Here is a 16,506-nt window from a genome sequence, read left to right on the forward strand (position 1 = left end):
TTCATTTAATTACTAATCAGCTAAATTTAAAGCTAGCGCATCCTTTCTCCCCTTCGCAAACTTGATTGTGGAAGGTAGGTTTGTCTACCCATTCTTTACCGGTCGGAAACAACCTAAATGTCAAGTCAAGATCATCTACTAAGGGATAAAATGACGAATTATCTTGAGTGTTTGAATTATCCAAGTGAATTTTATAATGAAAACCCAACGTTTAAAAAGAAACATTTTCATATGACTACTGGATAGCTGCTAATCTGTGGCGCCTAGATGAACAGTTTGTATGACGGGCGTAGATGTCAGACTTGTTTTGGACTGATAAAAGAATAATACACGTTCCAAGGCGTGAGAATCGCACTTGGTACTGGTAGCTTCATACGCATAACACGGTTTATCTAATACCTGCAATTAGCTTTATCATGGTGGCATTTGTGTGTAGGACTGAACCATCTTGGCAGAGCTTGTTTGTCCACACCAACCCGCCGAAATCGCAAATGTTCGTAAATGATTATGCTCATCGTGCAACTTTACCACAAATGGCAATGTGTCATCCACGTGTGCAGGATTAAACAAGCATTCCACCGCTATAGCCGGGATCGTCACTGACGTGCAGAGGTGCGACTGAGAGTCTTTGAGACGCCGACATTATTGGATCAAATATCCTACTGGTTTTTGGTTGAGCGACCTGCCATCATACAGTGTGCCCACACTCTGCGGATTTTGACTGTATGATTTCGCTAATCCCCACACGCGGTTGCCTGCACGCACTCGCTTCGAATGTGGCTTACCAGTGGTGAACAACGTCTGGAGGGGAGTGGGTTGGCCTGTCGTCTATTGATGTGTAGTAAGGCGGGCTTTACACTGCTGCTTGTAGCACAGTTACAGTAGTAACTCTAAACCTATAAGGTTAAAGTACCCGAATGTCCATCGTAGATAATATCCTTGGGAAAGTTACGACCGAGGCCCATGACCGGTATAGAAAAGCACTGATTGATAGCGCGGAACTGCTCCGCTTTGTAACGGATTGTTCACAAGAAATTGGTCATCATCATGGCGTTTTTTACTTAATTCTTCAAAAGAACAACTACTTTTTAGTCACTTAATCATACAATCTGACTAAGTGATGCTCTTGTATTTTTGAGGAACCGAGGGGAGGAGTGTCTGCGCACAAAGTAGGCTCTAGACGTTGAGGTTAAGTCGTGAAACAAGTTAAGCCGAAAGATTTGTTTCTTGCTTTTAAGGGGAGACAGGATGATGCATGTACATGTAGGCGAAATCCGTTCCTCTTTGGAATTCACCCAAATTATCCCACCTGCGATTTGCATGATGAGGGATTAAACGAAAAAGCATTGATTAATTTGCGGGGTTTTATTCTACAAGCATTCTTAAACCATCTGGTTGAAATGCATTGGCCGGAAAAGGCATTTATTTTCCATTTTATGGAGGTGTTGTGCCTTAATTCTTTTTTTGAGACCAGAGTGTTCGTTGCCGACGTACACTGCCATGGCCCAGTGGAAGTGCAAAGGTGGCACCTTAATTGCTCACCTAGCCAAAACGAAGAGAACCAACTAGTTGATGTATTACAGAGGTTTTTTTTGGATAGGTTTTTTAGCTTTCTGGAAACCCCTTTTTTGCATCAAAACTGGTCCACATACGCAAATTTAAAAAAGCTAGGTGTACATTGTGATTTCTTGAGGTAGGCTTTTCAATGTTGAATTTTTCAACAGCTAGATGGAGTGGAAAGGAGTGTACTTTCCACTAAACACAAAGTGGTGCAAACAAGAGAACCTATACTTATTTCAGAGGTGGTAAGTCCTCCACTTCCCTGTTTGAGAGGCTCTTGAGCTACCTGTGATTGATCCTGCTTCTGTTATTTCGATTTTTAAGCACCAGTCATGGATGTGGTAGTTGTGATAAAGGCTGAATTTTAGATGAAATAAAAAGGGAAGTTAAATGTGACGCTCTTCACTTTCGACAGGATTTTTTGAATCCAAACTGGGCAGAATTGTTTGGTCACGGAATTGAGTGTCCATGCTAATAGAAGGAGTTTCCCATTTCGGGTTACGACTAACCCAAACAGTGGGATAAGAAGGTAGTTAGATCAAGCTTTTGGACTGAGTTACTTTTTTCTCGTATGAATTTATGAGGCGTGTAATTGAATTCCCTCTTTTCCATCCCTTTCTCTCCAACCTACGTAACGAGTTCACAATCTACTTTTACCGGGAATATCACAATTGGAAACGTTAAAGCAGATTTGGTTTTTAGTCTAGCAAAGTCATCTTATTTGCAGCTGCCTTTTATAAGTTACTTTGACTAATTCTACCAAATCTTGATTTTTATTAATTCATGCTAGTCATCGCCTCATACTAAAGAGCCGATCAATCATTGCCCAGGCTATCCTACAAAACCAACCCGAAATCGCTGCACTTGCATGATGCTTTAGTCCGATTCTCTTCCAAACCTTTCTGCAATCGATTTGCTAGGTGTGATTAAGTCTCCCGATTCCTAAGAGCAACACCATCATTAAGACGTTCAAAAGTTTCGTTTAAAATGTAATTTAATCTCTTCGAGAGGGCCACACTGCGGCTCTAAGCCCCGATCCTAGTGGGCAGTGATGAAGCGAAAGTGAATTGGCATACACTTTTCAATAAGTACTTTATTCCACTTACTTTTGACTGTTGGTAAAAATATGTCAATCGGGATTGTTGCGTATATTCCGATACATGGATTGAGCCATCAGATGTCAGATGGCAAATGGTCTCTTCGAATATTACTGTCCATTTTGTATTACATAACAGCAAAACCCTCTGAAATTTTAATTAGGTATGCTGGGATTTCAAACAATCCTTTCGAACTAACTCAAGTGCTTTCATGCCTTGGTATCATTTAAGAAATCAACCCTTATTTGAGGTAAATCAAAGATGAACGCTTCCTGTCTAACAATATAGCTGAAGGGTATTCGGTGCCGCCTTGTTTCTCATTCGTTTTGGTCGCTTATCAAAAGCTTACTGCCAACTTGCAGCTATAGCAGGGGGTACTAGCACAGGTGATAAAGGCATGGCTCCTGTGCGGTATCGGAATTGCTGAGACTGGGAGATCTATGCCGAAAAGTTTAACATTAACCCTTCTACCACGGTTCCCTAACTATCTCATTCTAGATGAAATCGAATTTTCAACATTTTACATCTGATCCACTAATGGTTCAGATTTGCAATTGCTACCATTGAACGGAGTAATCTGTTTATAGCCAGAACGAAGTAGTCCTGAAGGAAGAAGGCTTAATTTTTCGGCTTCTTTCATATTAGACGCTCGGCTCACTGAACCCGCCCCTGCCACCCGGCTGGAGTCTGCCTGTCGCGCCGCACGAGCTGATCGAGTACCTGTTCTGTGCGTGCGCCTTCTTCAACCTAATTCTCGCCTTTTTTTCCGACCGTCCTATTCCCCCACCCACCCTCTTCATCCGCCCTATCTGCGCCTCCGATGAACCCGATCTTGATCTGGCGGCAAGTGATGACAAGCCTGTGAAGAGTGGTGATGATGGGAAAAAGGATTCCAAGGCGTCCGAACTATCTCCGGTAAGTGTGAAAGTCGTGGTCGGCAAGGTGGAGAAAGTTTGAGTTAGAGGCCCTCATCGAAAAGTCGTCCAAATGGTGGATCATGGGGAAGGGCAGGGAATTCTGCAAAGCTAGTTCAGGTCAAAGGTTGACGTCTCAAGAAGTGGGAACTGATTATGTTTTTCTCCGCATAATCCTCTTCCTATATGTTCATACGCATATCACACTATCCAGTATCCTAGATCACAGCTTCGGCGTGGAAACATTTGTTCCTATGGCTGAGTCATCTTGAGAGAGCCTATCTGGCTGCACTAGGTTTTGATAATCGCAAATATTTTTAAATGATTGTACTCATTGTATAATTTTGCCACTGATGGCGATGTATCTTAGCTACCCAGGATTAGACAAGCATTCCACTACAACAACTGGGATCGTCACTAACGTGCAGAGGTAACGCCCGAGAGTGTTTAAGACGTCGACACCATTCAAGCAATTATCCTACTGCCGAATGTTTGAGCTATTTCCCACCACAAAAAGTGTATCTGCGGTCCTTTGCACAAGTGGCTTTACTACTTTGTTAATCATTACACGCTTTTACCCAAACACGCTCACTGGCCATATTGCCTGCCAATGGTGACCATTGACTGGAATGGAGTGGAGATTATTAGACTGCCTCACGGCATGTGTGGTGCCTGTTATTGTGTAGAAGGGTAGCTTTGATAGTTGATACTTCTTTTAACACGACCATGATGGTACCTATTAAAATCTAAAATGAAAGCAGCCGTTCAACTTTGCCACTCTCCGCATGGCCCTGTTTCTAAAACTGATGGCGTATGCCACAGTGAGGAAGCTATTTTAAGGAAGAAAGAAATCACTTTGATCCATTTTGACATTAGTGACATTCCTGGACTTGCGCCTAAAAACATATGAATGAGAAGTTCTTTTCAAAAGTAATTGGCTGTTTCGGTATCAAGAATCAGCTTATTATCTTTCCGATACACATTTCAGTCCACTCAAAGACGATGCTTTAAAGACGTTCAGCTGACAACAAGAAAATAAGTTTTATAAGCGGAGGCATTAATCAACTCCCACCAGCTACGGAACTATTATTTCCAAATACTCATTACTAACGTTTGCTTCGGTTTCCTCAAAAACCGGGTTATTTGGATTTCAAAAGGCCATTTTCTAATCCGTCACCAGTTTAACTGCTCGAAGTGTATACAAGGTTTATGGAGTCATGGCTTCATCTCTAGGTTTATCAATTCAATCCGTAAAGATAGTCCCGACTACCGAAAACTTCCTGTCGCATTCACTGCTGTCAAGAATATCATATTCTCTTGAAGCCTCTCATGCATCAATGCAGATTTCTGGTTCAAATGGAATGTTGCAAGGCATCACTGACGGAGATTACAGTGTGACGAACACGTGGTCCATTGATTGTGGCACATGTCACGCTTATCCGTCGAGACACACCCTTTCTACCTTCCCCTTTCATCCATCCCTTCCTCTCTTGGGTCCCTGATTTCGCACTCGCCCAGGTCTTGTGCGATTTCCCATTGTGATGGCAAAGAGCAGCAAAAGCTCTAAGAAAGGAAAAGGATCCAAAGGCAAGACCAAAGGCAGTAAAGACGCCGCCAAGAGCAAATCCAAAGGAAGTGGAAAAAAGGTGGTTGATGAGACTCCGCCCGTTGATGTCGCTGTGCAGACCTGCCCCAACAACTTCTGCTATCTATGCTGCTTCCAACTTCACGATGCAGCTGCTATTCAATCTCACGTCCTCCTCCTCTCCCACGCATCCCAAAATTTTGGTGATACCGATCTCAGCCACCTCTGTCGTCTCTGCCATGAACGAATTCCCCTAAAATGGGGTCCCACACACAAATGCTGCAGTTTAAAGACCTCATTCATCAGCCGTAACACGTCAGTTCCCGCTCTTAAAGGAGGGGCACCCTTCCAATGCCTCTTCTGCCGTGGAAAGCCTTTGAAATCCCGCAGCGACTTGGTGGTCCATCTCCTTGCTTTTCACCGACCTGACCGCCCAAGAGGGCAGTGCGGACTTTGTGACTTTCACTTTGAAGAACTGCCTCCATCACCACCGACTACGAAAATCCCACCGCCTTCACCGAACGCGGATTTGGAGACTGTTAAACAATATAGAATGGCCCTTAGAGACGCCGAACTTAGTGAGTTGCTCAAGTTGGAGTCTGCGGAATTGAAATTGGGAGAAATTAAGCTAGAAAAACACTGTGCTACCGACCATAACCCCGTTTATCGCATCGTCTCTCGCGAAGCCGTGCAAGAATACACGCATCTACGTGAACCCTACGCCTGCTTTCTTTGCCGCCGGACATACAAAAACAATTGGGATTTCCATGCCCATGTGCTCTGTCGTCATGGCCAGAAATCGGAGCTGAGAGGACGTCTTCTTACTTGTGCCATGTGTGGTGAGGCGAGTTCCTCCGAGGAGGGCTTTGACAAACACGTCCACACCAGACACGTCTTTGCTCCACAGTGTTTGGCAGATTATTGGACAAAAAATGAATTGTTACAGGAATATGTTTGCTGTGCTACCACGTGTGCTACATGTTGGGAGATCTACGAGGAGGATTTCGAGCTGCAAGCACATATCCTAGTAGCTCATACTGCACCACGATTCCTGCAGTGTGGATGGTGCAATACGGATTTTTCTGGTGGATTCGAGCCTCTGGACGGATTTCTGATCTTCCTTAACCATGAGCATAATCATGCAAGGGGTCTGCATGCCGCGGCTTTGGAGCTGCACATGACTGCGAAGGCGATGTCGCCGGCACTGCCGGATGATCTGTCAAAGGAGGCAGTGGAGGCGGCTTTGAGGGCTCTGGGAGGTGGAGGTGGGGACGAGGAGGTGAAGTCGGGGAAATCGAAGAGCAAGGATAAGTCAAAAAGCAAGGGCAGCAAGGATAAAGCGTCCAAATCAAAGAAAAATGACTCCTCCAAGGGAGGAAAAAGCAAGGGGAGCAAGAAGAAGAAGAAGTAAAGTGCATTGTTACATTTTCCATTATCGCCTCAGTCTCCCCATGTGGCTGTCTTCTTTTTTGCGGTGTTGTGTCACTGATGAAATAGATGCATCATTGATGCTTCCAAATGGTTTTGCTATAGACCCGAAATCCCTTTTGGGATGTTTGGTCCCGATTAGGGGTCGAAACGGTCTCCATTAATTAGGTTCATTCGAACTGGAGTTTCAGATATAAGGCAGTTGATGATTGAGCGATTAAAATTCATTTCAATGTTTAGCGGGGCTGTCAGCGTCGATTAAAACGTCGAAGTTTTTCAACTACCTACATAAGTTGCTTCAAATTCGTGGCTTCTTTTTCCAAATTTGAGGTCTAGGTTGCCAATTTTTAAACACCACGGTCTGAAGAAGTGTGATTTAGGAAAGTGTAAATGTTTTTTGACCCTACAGGGAACTCCAAATCTCTGAATAAATACATAGGATGCTTGCTGTGATGTTAGAAGATTTGGCATTAAAGTCAGGAACTTGAGAGAACTCGGGGTTGACGCATTTGTTTGGGTTCAAAATTCGGACTGTGAACTTCTAAAGACCTCTGTCTGAAAATTAATTGGGAACAGGACATTTTCTTTTGGATTTAACACGAATTATGTTTTAAAGCTTTCGAAATGTTCGACATCCCGCTTGTGGAATTTTTAATATAGGCTTTCAGATTAGCTTGGGTATCAGAACAACTTACGGAAGCCTTGGTTTATCTAAGGAAACTTTCCAGTGTCATACAAAATCCTACAGCAGCGGTTCAAAAGCGAACGTGACTGCTACCATTCTCTTGCTTCAAATTAATGTTTTCATTATCCTACTCGTTCAGTTTTGAAGTTCACTTGGTTGTTTTATTAAGGCTTCGGTCGAAAAATGAACTGAAAAAGTAGTCCGATATCTTTAGAAGAGTGGATTCCGAGTTTTGTAGGCTTGAGGGGGTTCTTGGTGGCACGTTAAAGAGACGGGAAGCTACACGCAGTGTTTTAGTTGAACTGGGATTGCAATCGAATAGCACCTTAGGGATCATCGCCAAGCTAAAATTCATCCACGAAATTAATTAGCTATTGAATCAGACCCCTTGGCATTATTTTAGCCGCCAACGGTTGGTTTACTTCTTTCCAAATTCACAGTTTTGCGGCTAGTAGTCCGATTCTGAAAACTAGGTTGTTAATTTCTAAAGCTTTCAAAACCCATAAGTCTATTAGGCAGTGAGAAATGTCTGCCATTGACTGGAACCTGAATTTCGGAGGGATTTCTGTCATCTCCCAGTGAGTAACAGAGAAGTAGGAGACTTTTCTGTTTTAGGTGAAAACCCAAAAGCGTTTTCAATCTCAGCTGAAAAGAGTACTGGCTAATCACGAGAAGTAGACACCTGGGCTTCTGTTCAGACATCGAATGCTACCGGTTAGGGTTCCGTTTTGCCTTTTTTTTGTGTTGTCACTGCCCCCTGGATCGATACTTCCTCGATTCAATTCCCTCAGCTTCGATTCGGAGAGGGGGAATTTATATGCCTTTCATCACTGAGATGATATGGTGATAAGAACGACTTATATTTGGGCTACCTGCACAAATTATACTATCTCTATGTTTCGATTGATATAGTCAGTGGACATAAGTAATCAGTAGTACTTGCCTTTGCAAATGAGTCATGAGGTTAATCTCTTTATTTTTGTTTTCTTTCCTCGTCTCCCTTTCAGACTCTCTGTCCGGAGAAATACGTCTCTTTTCCATCCAGAATCACATTCTTTTGGGTCACGAGGTAGGTGAATTCAATTGGGACGGCTTTTGTCTTGCTACCAGGGTTGTTTTTCAATCTTATTCAGCTTAATCTTGTCCTTCACAAGGCTTGCCTCTATTCCTGTTTCTGGTAAATGAGGGTACTATACACTGTTTTGGTTATATGTATATTATTTGTATTTCATTTTAAAGTACAAAAAGTGGACGGTACCTTCCACTCGGATCATAGGAAACTGTGATCAGGGAGGCTTTAACTCAGTATATTAAATGTCAACGTATTTTGCTTCTCATCCTCGGTCCTCTTATATCAAGCGCTAGCTAATAGCAAACATTGAATTGTGGTTTCTGAGTTCTCTAAAGATACTACAGGGTGTATCGATGTAAAAGTGGTTTCGTTGCAGTAATTTAGAAGGACTGTGTGCCCTCTGCGAGGAACCTTAATAATCCAACTTAGCTACTTGGAAAATTTCTGCTACACCTGGTAGAGTTCAATGGGATTCAGTTATTGCCAATGTACCGTGATTCGTCCATAAAAAATATGCTACCCCATTACTTGTGGCATCAGAGAACGGGAGAGAAAGAGTGAGGTCTATTCCAGCATATCTGAGTAATCTCTGCACTTCCCCAAGCCCTTTATGCATTTATAGAGGGCAGGTGGTAGCAGTGATTCCCTTGGAAGTGCCTCATCACGCGCCCTATTGTGCCATTTTGCGTCCACTCCTTTCTCCATAGGTTGATCATTCTGGGCTACCGGAAAACTCTGGAACTGTCGCATCTCTATATCCTGGAAGAGAAGCATCTCTCGGCTAGTATTGTACCTTCCTTTCTGCGCAACATCTGCAAATACCTCCATGTGGACATTGCTAACGATTTGGATACGTAAGTTGTCCGAATAAGGTGTGGGACGGCTCTCCCAAAGTCGTAGCCCTTCTCCCTTAAGATATTGTCAATACGGTGTCTTCGTAAGACATCATATTTCCTCGTCCTCGAGAGACAAGGTCTAGGACTGTTAAAATGTTATGCAAATGAGCTAGGACGAATTCTTCCATTTGCTGTCAAATATATACATTATTTTTACGGAATAATAAGCAAGGTTTTTAAGTGATGCACTTGTGCAGAATGGGCACAACTGAATGCTATTTAGTGTGACCTCCACCGGCCATTATACGGTTTTTAGAACGGTTAATGTTTATGTTTTCCAGGTAGCCTTTACCTATTTTGACGATGATCTCCTTGAAATTGGCCAATAGCAAGCTCTTGATACTGCAAGTAGAGCCTCGGTAACCATGCCAAAGATGGTACAGTTATGGTATTCCATGGGATTCACCTTTTGAGAGCTCGTGAGCTAAATGTTAGAGCCGTTCTTGATAGTCATTTCTGATTTGTGCAGTCCCATAAGGAGCAACGTCTCGGTAAATAATCTATGGCTTCCTTTAACAAAACCTCGCCATGGCTGACTCTACAACTTTGGACCTTTTTTCAATGTTCCTCATCGAGTTGTCCTCTTTTTCTTCAGTAATGCCTTCCAAAAAACACCTGATTCTTTTACCATAAAGGAGTAATCTTGAACAGATTTCAGTTCTTTCTCGGCATCAAAAACGAAAGACCTGGTGACCTTTGGGTTGATCTTTGTTGGTGTTCGTTCTCAAATGGTCGATAGGATTTGTGTTTTCATCCTCTTAGTCCTAATGAATACAGGATCTATCCTCGGTCAAGCAAAGACATAAGTTATGCAAATGTCTTTTTAGGAAGTTATCAAACGTCAATGCACCATGAAAAGACGGTCAATTCCTCATTTTCTGCATTTGTAATCATTTAAAGAGATCCTGTCTGAAGTAAAAGGGCAATCATAAATATCCACTTGAATTTGCTTCATAGGGAAGCAAACACGATATGCATTGTGGAGGTCTTTCCTGCTTCATTTTTTCACTTTCAACTGACTACCACGCCATTATCTATCAAGTTATGCTATTTACCATTTCCTTGCTGTACAGAAAAACGCATCTTTACTTTAAAACATCCTGTGTTTTATCGAGCCATAAGCTGCCCAAGCGTAACCTGAAGTTAGATTCCCATTCTTTCCGCCACTCAGGCATCTGTGCTAATTTTAAGTAAAAGGATTGATACATGGTGTGTTTTTTAACTTTCAAATTCGTTGCCTTGATTTTGCCTAAAGGGACGTAATATTCTGTCCATTCTTCATTGCCAAGTTTTTGTAGTTTTCTTTTTCCTTTCGCTTTGTTCGTCACTAGGATCTTCAGGGAACAATATATATATATATATATATATAGGTTCAAGGCTTTTGTAACATTTTTCGTAACAAGCCCTTCCTAAAAAGTTACATTCGCTTCCACTGTAGGTAGCTTTCAGTTCATACTTTTCATCCACTTTGGTTTCAGGTCATATCTTGAGCAAAGCTGAAGAACTGAGTTTCATGTCCTCGTCAGTCAAATACCAAATATCTCATCAAATATCAAAGTGAGGTAGTATAGTCTGTTTGAACTATAGTGTTTAGCAATTTCCACCTCAGGAGTCCGTAGGGTAAGATATCTTTTCCTTATGTTAATGGTTTGGGATCTCTGGACCTTACTCCATTCTAGTACTACAGACGGTTTCCTGCGGCAATCGTGCTGGATATAACCATTTTTTCACTGATTTGATTTACTTTAGTTAAAAATATGTTATGTGCTGTAGACATTAATGCGAAAATGCAGCTAGCAGACATGATTTCAAGGTTACCGCCTTGCCTAAAGTTGGTCCCACTGCCTTCTTGCACCACTGGTGAGACCCTTTTGCGGTTTGGAGAAACCAGCTAGCATTGGTCCTCTCGAAGTTTTGGTTGTTTTACCAATGATAAGCTGATATTTGGCAACTCTTGATAACTCGTTTGGATAATATTTGGCAAAATACATATCTGAATTACCGCTGGTACATAACCTTCTGCAATCAAATTTGCGCTAATGGAATCCTGCAGTTATCACCATCACATTGTCTTTTTAAGTTGGGACATGCCAACCTTAAGGGACTCTCAGTTCAATTGTAACTTCTCTAGTTTCCATTCAACCATGCAGTTGTACCTTCCTATTAAGTTACTTTCTTATTTTTTACCAATAATTTTTTCTGGGTCACAGTGTAACAATAAAACAGACGTGTTAGGAGGTGCAATTTGATGTTTCCATCAATGTGAAATGTTAGGGTAACTTCGTCACCTTTCCAACTTATCCACCATCCAAAGATGCATACGGAAGTTAATGGGCCTGTGAAAGTATTAGAGAATGGTTCCCGTACCTCCAAAATCAGCACACATAAGGATTTGGCAAATCTTGGCTTGAGACGTTCGCAGCTGTCTGTATTCCCCATCCCTTCTCTCAGTACTGGTGGAGTTCTTTTAATGGAGAAACTCACCTCAAATTTCTCGTGGTCACGGTGTTTCAGTGGTCTGAATTTCCGATTTATTTATGCTCCTACTACGTGTTTATAGACTTATTCCTAAGGTGACATTAATAAATTCAGGTCACAACGAAACTTTCCACCTTATTCCCCCTCACCCCCTCTCCTTGGATTATTTTAAAAAGAATAAACTCCACTTTTGTTGCAAATTCCAGACCTCACTTTGGCAACTCTGAAGTAGGAGTATCATCTTTCTGGTAACCATTAAAATTGAAAAAAGCACACTTTCTTTGAATCGCTTCTCTTCCGATAACCTGCTTGGCTGTTTCAACTAATCGGTTTCAGGAGCTTCTACCATGTATGCAGCCTTACCAGAGTAAAGGTCAACTGTACCATGGATAGGTAATGATCGTACGCTATTTGTGTGCAATTTCTTCCCCAATTACTTATACTAGGCCAAAATTGTGTAATGGCAGTAGAATTACGTTTACTTGTGTGGCCAAAACCAGGGCGCGAGTGGGGGGTATCGCTAGTTGAACGCTCTCGCTTGCGTCCCTGACCTTGCGCCCCTTTTTACCCGCGAAAGTTAGTTTCCTTTTTTTTATTGTTAATAACGTTATATTTATAAATAACAATTTCACCTTACACAACAAGACCCGTATGCACCATTCCGCAACTTCACCTCATTTCGAGCCTTCCGTCTTGCGCAATCTGTAGAAGCCAACCAAATATGATGTTGAAGACTGTGCACTATTTTGCTTGAAGAGGAACATGCAAATCTCAGCCACTTTTGAAGGAAAATCCTGAAATTCATTTCTCGTATTAACATAGAAAACAACTTTTTGATATTTTAACTTGCTGTTTAACAAAGCAATATTTGGAATGAAAAATGCATCTTTAAATGGATGTGAGGTCTCCCATCTACTTGTTGTTCACACTTTAGGGTGTTCCTTCCTTGATATCAAGGCATATATCCATAAACACGCATTTCATGTACAGACAAGCCATTTTGTTTTTTTGTGTTGATCCAACCAAGATTAATTTAGTCACACCATTCTCTGTCCGCAAACTCCGGCGTCATGCTTCGTGTGGAACTGTCTATTTGACAGCTCAACACCCACGTGACTACTCATTCAGCTTGTAGCGCCCCAAGTCCACTTCGAAGCTGTAATATGCCAAAGCATAAAAGACGTTACTAACGTACAGAGGAGCGTACATGCCTCGAAGGCCATACCACAGAGTGGAAGTACAATCTGCAGAGATTGAAGCGACCAGGTGGTAAAACACAGTTAAACCAACTATCAAATCGCCAAAACTGTTTTTTGTTCAAAAATACTGGGCATTAAGAATCCTCCCATCGAACGTTCTTCGGGTTAAATGTGCACACATGTAACCTCCTCAATAGCGGTATGGTGTCTGGGTCCTCTGACAAGAACTAATGTAATGTTTGGGCTTATTTGGTTCCAGATCCAGGTCGAAGATTTCCGTAAATACATTACAATCAGGTTTCCAACTTTTTGGAAGAATGCACTGTTGTAGATTTTATCATGTCTTTGAAAAAAGAGTGGCCAAAACTTTATCACACGCTCCGTAAGATGGTTGCAGGGTCAACCACCATTCAGATGGGAAATAGCCCCGCTCAAGCAATGCATGAGGATCAGGGATAACTTCAACTGTAAAAAGGTGCATTTATTTTGACAAACGTTTGTATTATTGGCGATTATCTTTACTTTTCATTTCATCCTACTTAGGGGGTCTGAAATGCCATATAACCCCTTTTCTCTTCCACGTGCACGTTATTTGGGCATGGATGAATAACGCCTGGTTCCATATTTTCAGCCTAGATCATTCCAAATTTGATACTGCTGTCCATGCTTCTATTCTTTTAACCATCTTGTGTTGTTTTATTGAAGTTATTTATCGAGGTGTTGTAACGTCTTCGTGAATAAAATAGACCCCATAGTTGTGTGAGAGTGATGGGATATGCCTGCCACAATGAATGCTACACTTGCACTTCGTACACAGCTCATATCCAAGATCGACTGGAAACAGAGGGACTGATCTTAAACAGGGGCGTTTGAAAAAGAGATTTCAAACCACAGGAATTATGATGCTACATTAGAGATAGTGCAGTGAGATTCCCCTGCCAAAAGTTACCTTTCGCATGGGTTAAAAGAGGGACGAAGTTCCGATAATGTTTAGCTTGTCTTCTTTTCTCCCTATGCTGCAGGCCTCACACCTCCAAACCCCAATTCGCTCTCTCCTGGCCAGCTCAAGAGACCAGTTTTACAGGCTCTGATGAGCAAAAACCGGCCACTGGTAACAGACTGGCCGAGAGTGATGCCGCCGCTAACCTGAATGACGGTTCAACCGACGCCCGAATATCCCTTTCTTTGGGACGACGGAGTACCTTCGCGGAGGTTAATCCGTTCAGTAGAACCCAGGTTGTGGGTGCGGATGGCCAAGAGAGTCGGCGTGAGTCCCAATCCGATGCAACTGGAGGAAAAGCCAAATTGCAGCGACCCCAGCGGACTATGTCAAGCGTGCCGGATATTGGGAAGAAAACACCGATTTCGAGTTGCAAGTTGTCTTTTACTACCCTTTTGCTACCGTGATAACCCAAATTCACATTACAGGACACTTGATGATCTAAAAGAGATTTGATGGCGGGAAAAGTGGTAAATTTAATGTGTTTGATTCCGACTTGATGGTTTTTGTCGTCCTTCTTTAACCTTGTCAGGGTTATTCAGATAATCAGGTCATTTTGGCAGCCTGCATTAGCATCCAGGCGGAGTTTTTTTTTCTTATGTCAAAGGATAAAAGAGGCGCGGTCTATTTTGAGGCTCACTTCTTTAGTTCACATCTTAAAATTCGCCTCCTTTTCAAATAAACAGTTATTATTAGAGTGAAAATTGTCAAAAAGCTGTTAAATTATTGTAGACTTCAAACTTGAACATTTTTACAGCTATGGGACTGGTCTGAAGCAAAATAAGGATGAATGTTTAATTAAATTGTTCAATTTTTTTAGGAGGAGTTTCATGTAATTCCCTTCTCTCCATTTTTTTCAGCCACCTCTATCCTGCCCAACATCAGAATCCGCTTCTCCGGGCGCCCCTCAAAGTTCAAACAGCCACCGTCAAAAAAGAGCTCCGCTTCTGGTGATCTGGAAGTCGGACTCTTTGGACAGGACAGGGTGAGTGACGACCTTTTCTTATGTTAGTTTCGTGAACGAACATTGTTCTCTTTGATACCTTGTTCCCAGTAAAGTCTATTTTTGCAGGCAAAATGATCCGAACATGAGTTGTTGCTTACCTTTGACAGTAAGCGATGTCTAATTGGCGTTCATTTATCCACCGGGGTTAGATAAAAGAACTCTGGCAAATATCATGAATAAGCGTTTGTGTCTTTCCATCCCATAAAAGAAGAAATGACTTTTTCCTTGTTTTGATTTATTCGTAAATGAGTGCTCAATAAATCACCTCTTATTTCGACATTGCAGTACGCCTCGTTACTGAATAGGACCTTCCGTGTCAAAGTGGAAGAAAATTGATACATTGAATTAAAATCTGACGTTCAAACAGACTTGTTTCAAGATGCTCATTCATCCCATCAAAGATCGAAACACCCAAGCGAAGATGTGGTCCATGTGCAGTTGCACCCTCTACTTCATTCTATCACTCCGTAATTAATAACGTGCACTTAATTATCCTTCTAAATCGAAGGGAATGCCATCCAGAAAGGTGAGGAACGAGATGCCCATCTGCTAACGCAAGCGTACTGCAAATATGATCAACGCTGGCAGCTTCATCATGGTACCCACAGGACATGATGGTCCCACGGTGTTCCACACTAACATCAATTAAGATTTCTTAAAGAGGCTTGAAAGACGATCCCCTACTCTCTTCTCCCACCTTTGGACAGATCGTCTTTGGGGAAGGCTTAACAGCCACAATTCGAACACCCTCAAATTACGAATGTGCTGTCCATATTTCTGGACTCCCAGTAAGTCTCTACAACCACATTGAAGTTGTTCACAGAGGCGTTTCAACATTTCCAGAAATGCCATGCCAGTGCTGCACTGGTAGCAACCTGATGTAACATGCCCAACACTGCTTACCACTCGACTGTTGCACGAAGGTTGAAAACGTCATTACCATGTTGCAAAGACACCTCACGCCTAAGTGAATTCACTGAACGCTGCGTGAACGACACTCCATGAAGGAGCTGAAACCTCGGTAATACCGAACGTGCAATTGTTTCACCTTTAAACAATTCTCTGTCGACCTTAAGGGTGGCACTCCACCAACGGATATGATGAGTGATCACTTGTGTCACTCGTCGCCTCGTTCTCTTCCCTTTGTTTCACGTCCTTAAGGTGATTGTGCTTCACCTAAAGTACCATCTGAGTGGGAACTGCTACCACTCTCAAACGGTAAATGATGTGTTTTCTGTCCACTCGTCAGCGCAAATCAGACAGGTCTGTCCAATGCATAACTGGTGGCCCTTTTCTGCATCTGGGCTACACCTCCCCACTCAGGCATTGTCTTCTGATGTAGTGCAGTGGTGTGGTGTGGTATGGTGTGGCATATGTGTGTGGGTGTGGGTGGGTGGGTGTGAATAGTGTAAAATCTTCCACAGATGCCGCCTGACCAGTCACTCGTTGCTTTGCTTCTGGTTTGCCCTCCAGTCGGTCTAATCCACCATGAACGCGTTCCACCTTTGAGGTGTCATCTATGGGCTCGAAAATGTGGAAGGAGATGCACTACTGATCAGCCACAGGTGAGAGCAGCAGATGTGAGT

At 42.5% G+C, this 16,506-nt stretch overlaps 2 protein-coding genes across 2 annotated transcripts; both read left to right on the plus strand. All coding sequences in view use genetic code 11, as the record gives it.

The window, feature by feature from the left end:
- Nucleotides 1-5,112: 5,112 nt before the first annotated feature.
- Nucleotides 5,113-6,567, plus strand: EGR_09214 (hypothetical protein; the record flags this gene model as incomplete). Its single annotated transcript, XM_024498463.1, has 1 exon — nt 5,113-6,567. One exon carries the CDS (start codon nt 5,113-5,115, stop codon nt 6,565-6,567), a length of 1,455 nt encoding a protein of 484 aa, XP_024347130.1.
- Nucleotides 6,568-7,794: 1,227 nt separating this feature from the next.
- Nucleotides 7,795-16,080, plus strand: EGR_09215 (hypothetical protein; the record flags this gene model as incomplete). The annotated part of the gene is made up of 5 exons (XM_024498464.1): nt 7,795-7,847; nt 9,049-9,195; nt 13,937-14,181; nt 14,775-14,899; nt 15,997-16,080. 5 exons carry the CDS (start codon nt 7,795-7,797, stop codon nt 16,078-16,080), a joined length of 654 nt encoding a protein of 217 aa, XP_024347131.1.
- Nucleotides 16,081-16,506: the final 426 nt, after the last annotated feature.

Source organism: Echinococcus granulosus, assembly GCF_000524195.1.
Source record: "Echinococcus granulosus chromosome Unknown EG_S00137, whole genome shotgun sequence".
Taxonomy (NCBI): Eukaryota; Metazoa; Platyhelminthes; class Cestoda; order Cyclophyllidea; family Taeniidae; genus Echinococcus; species Echinococcus granulosus.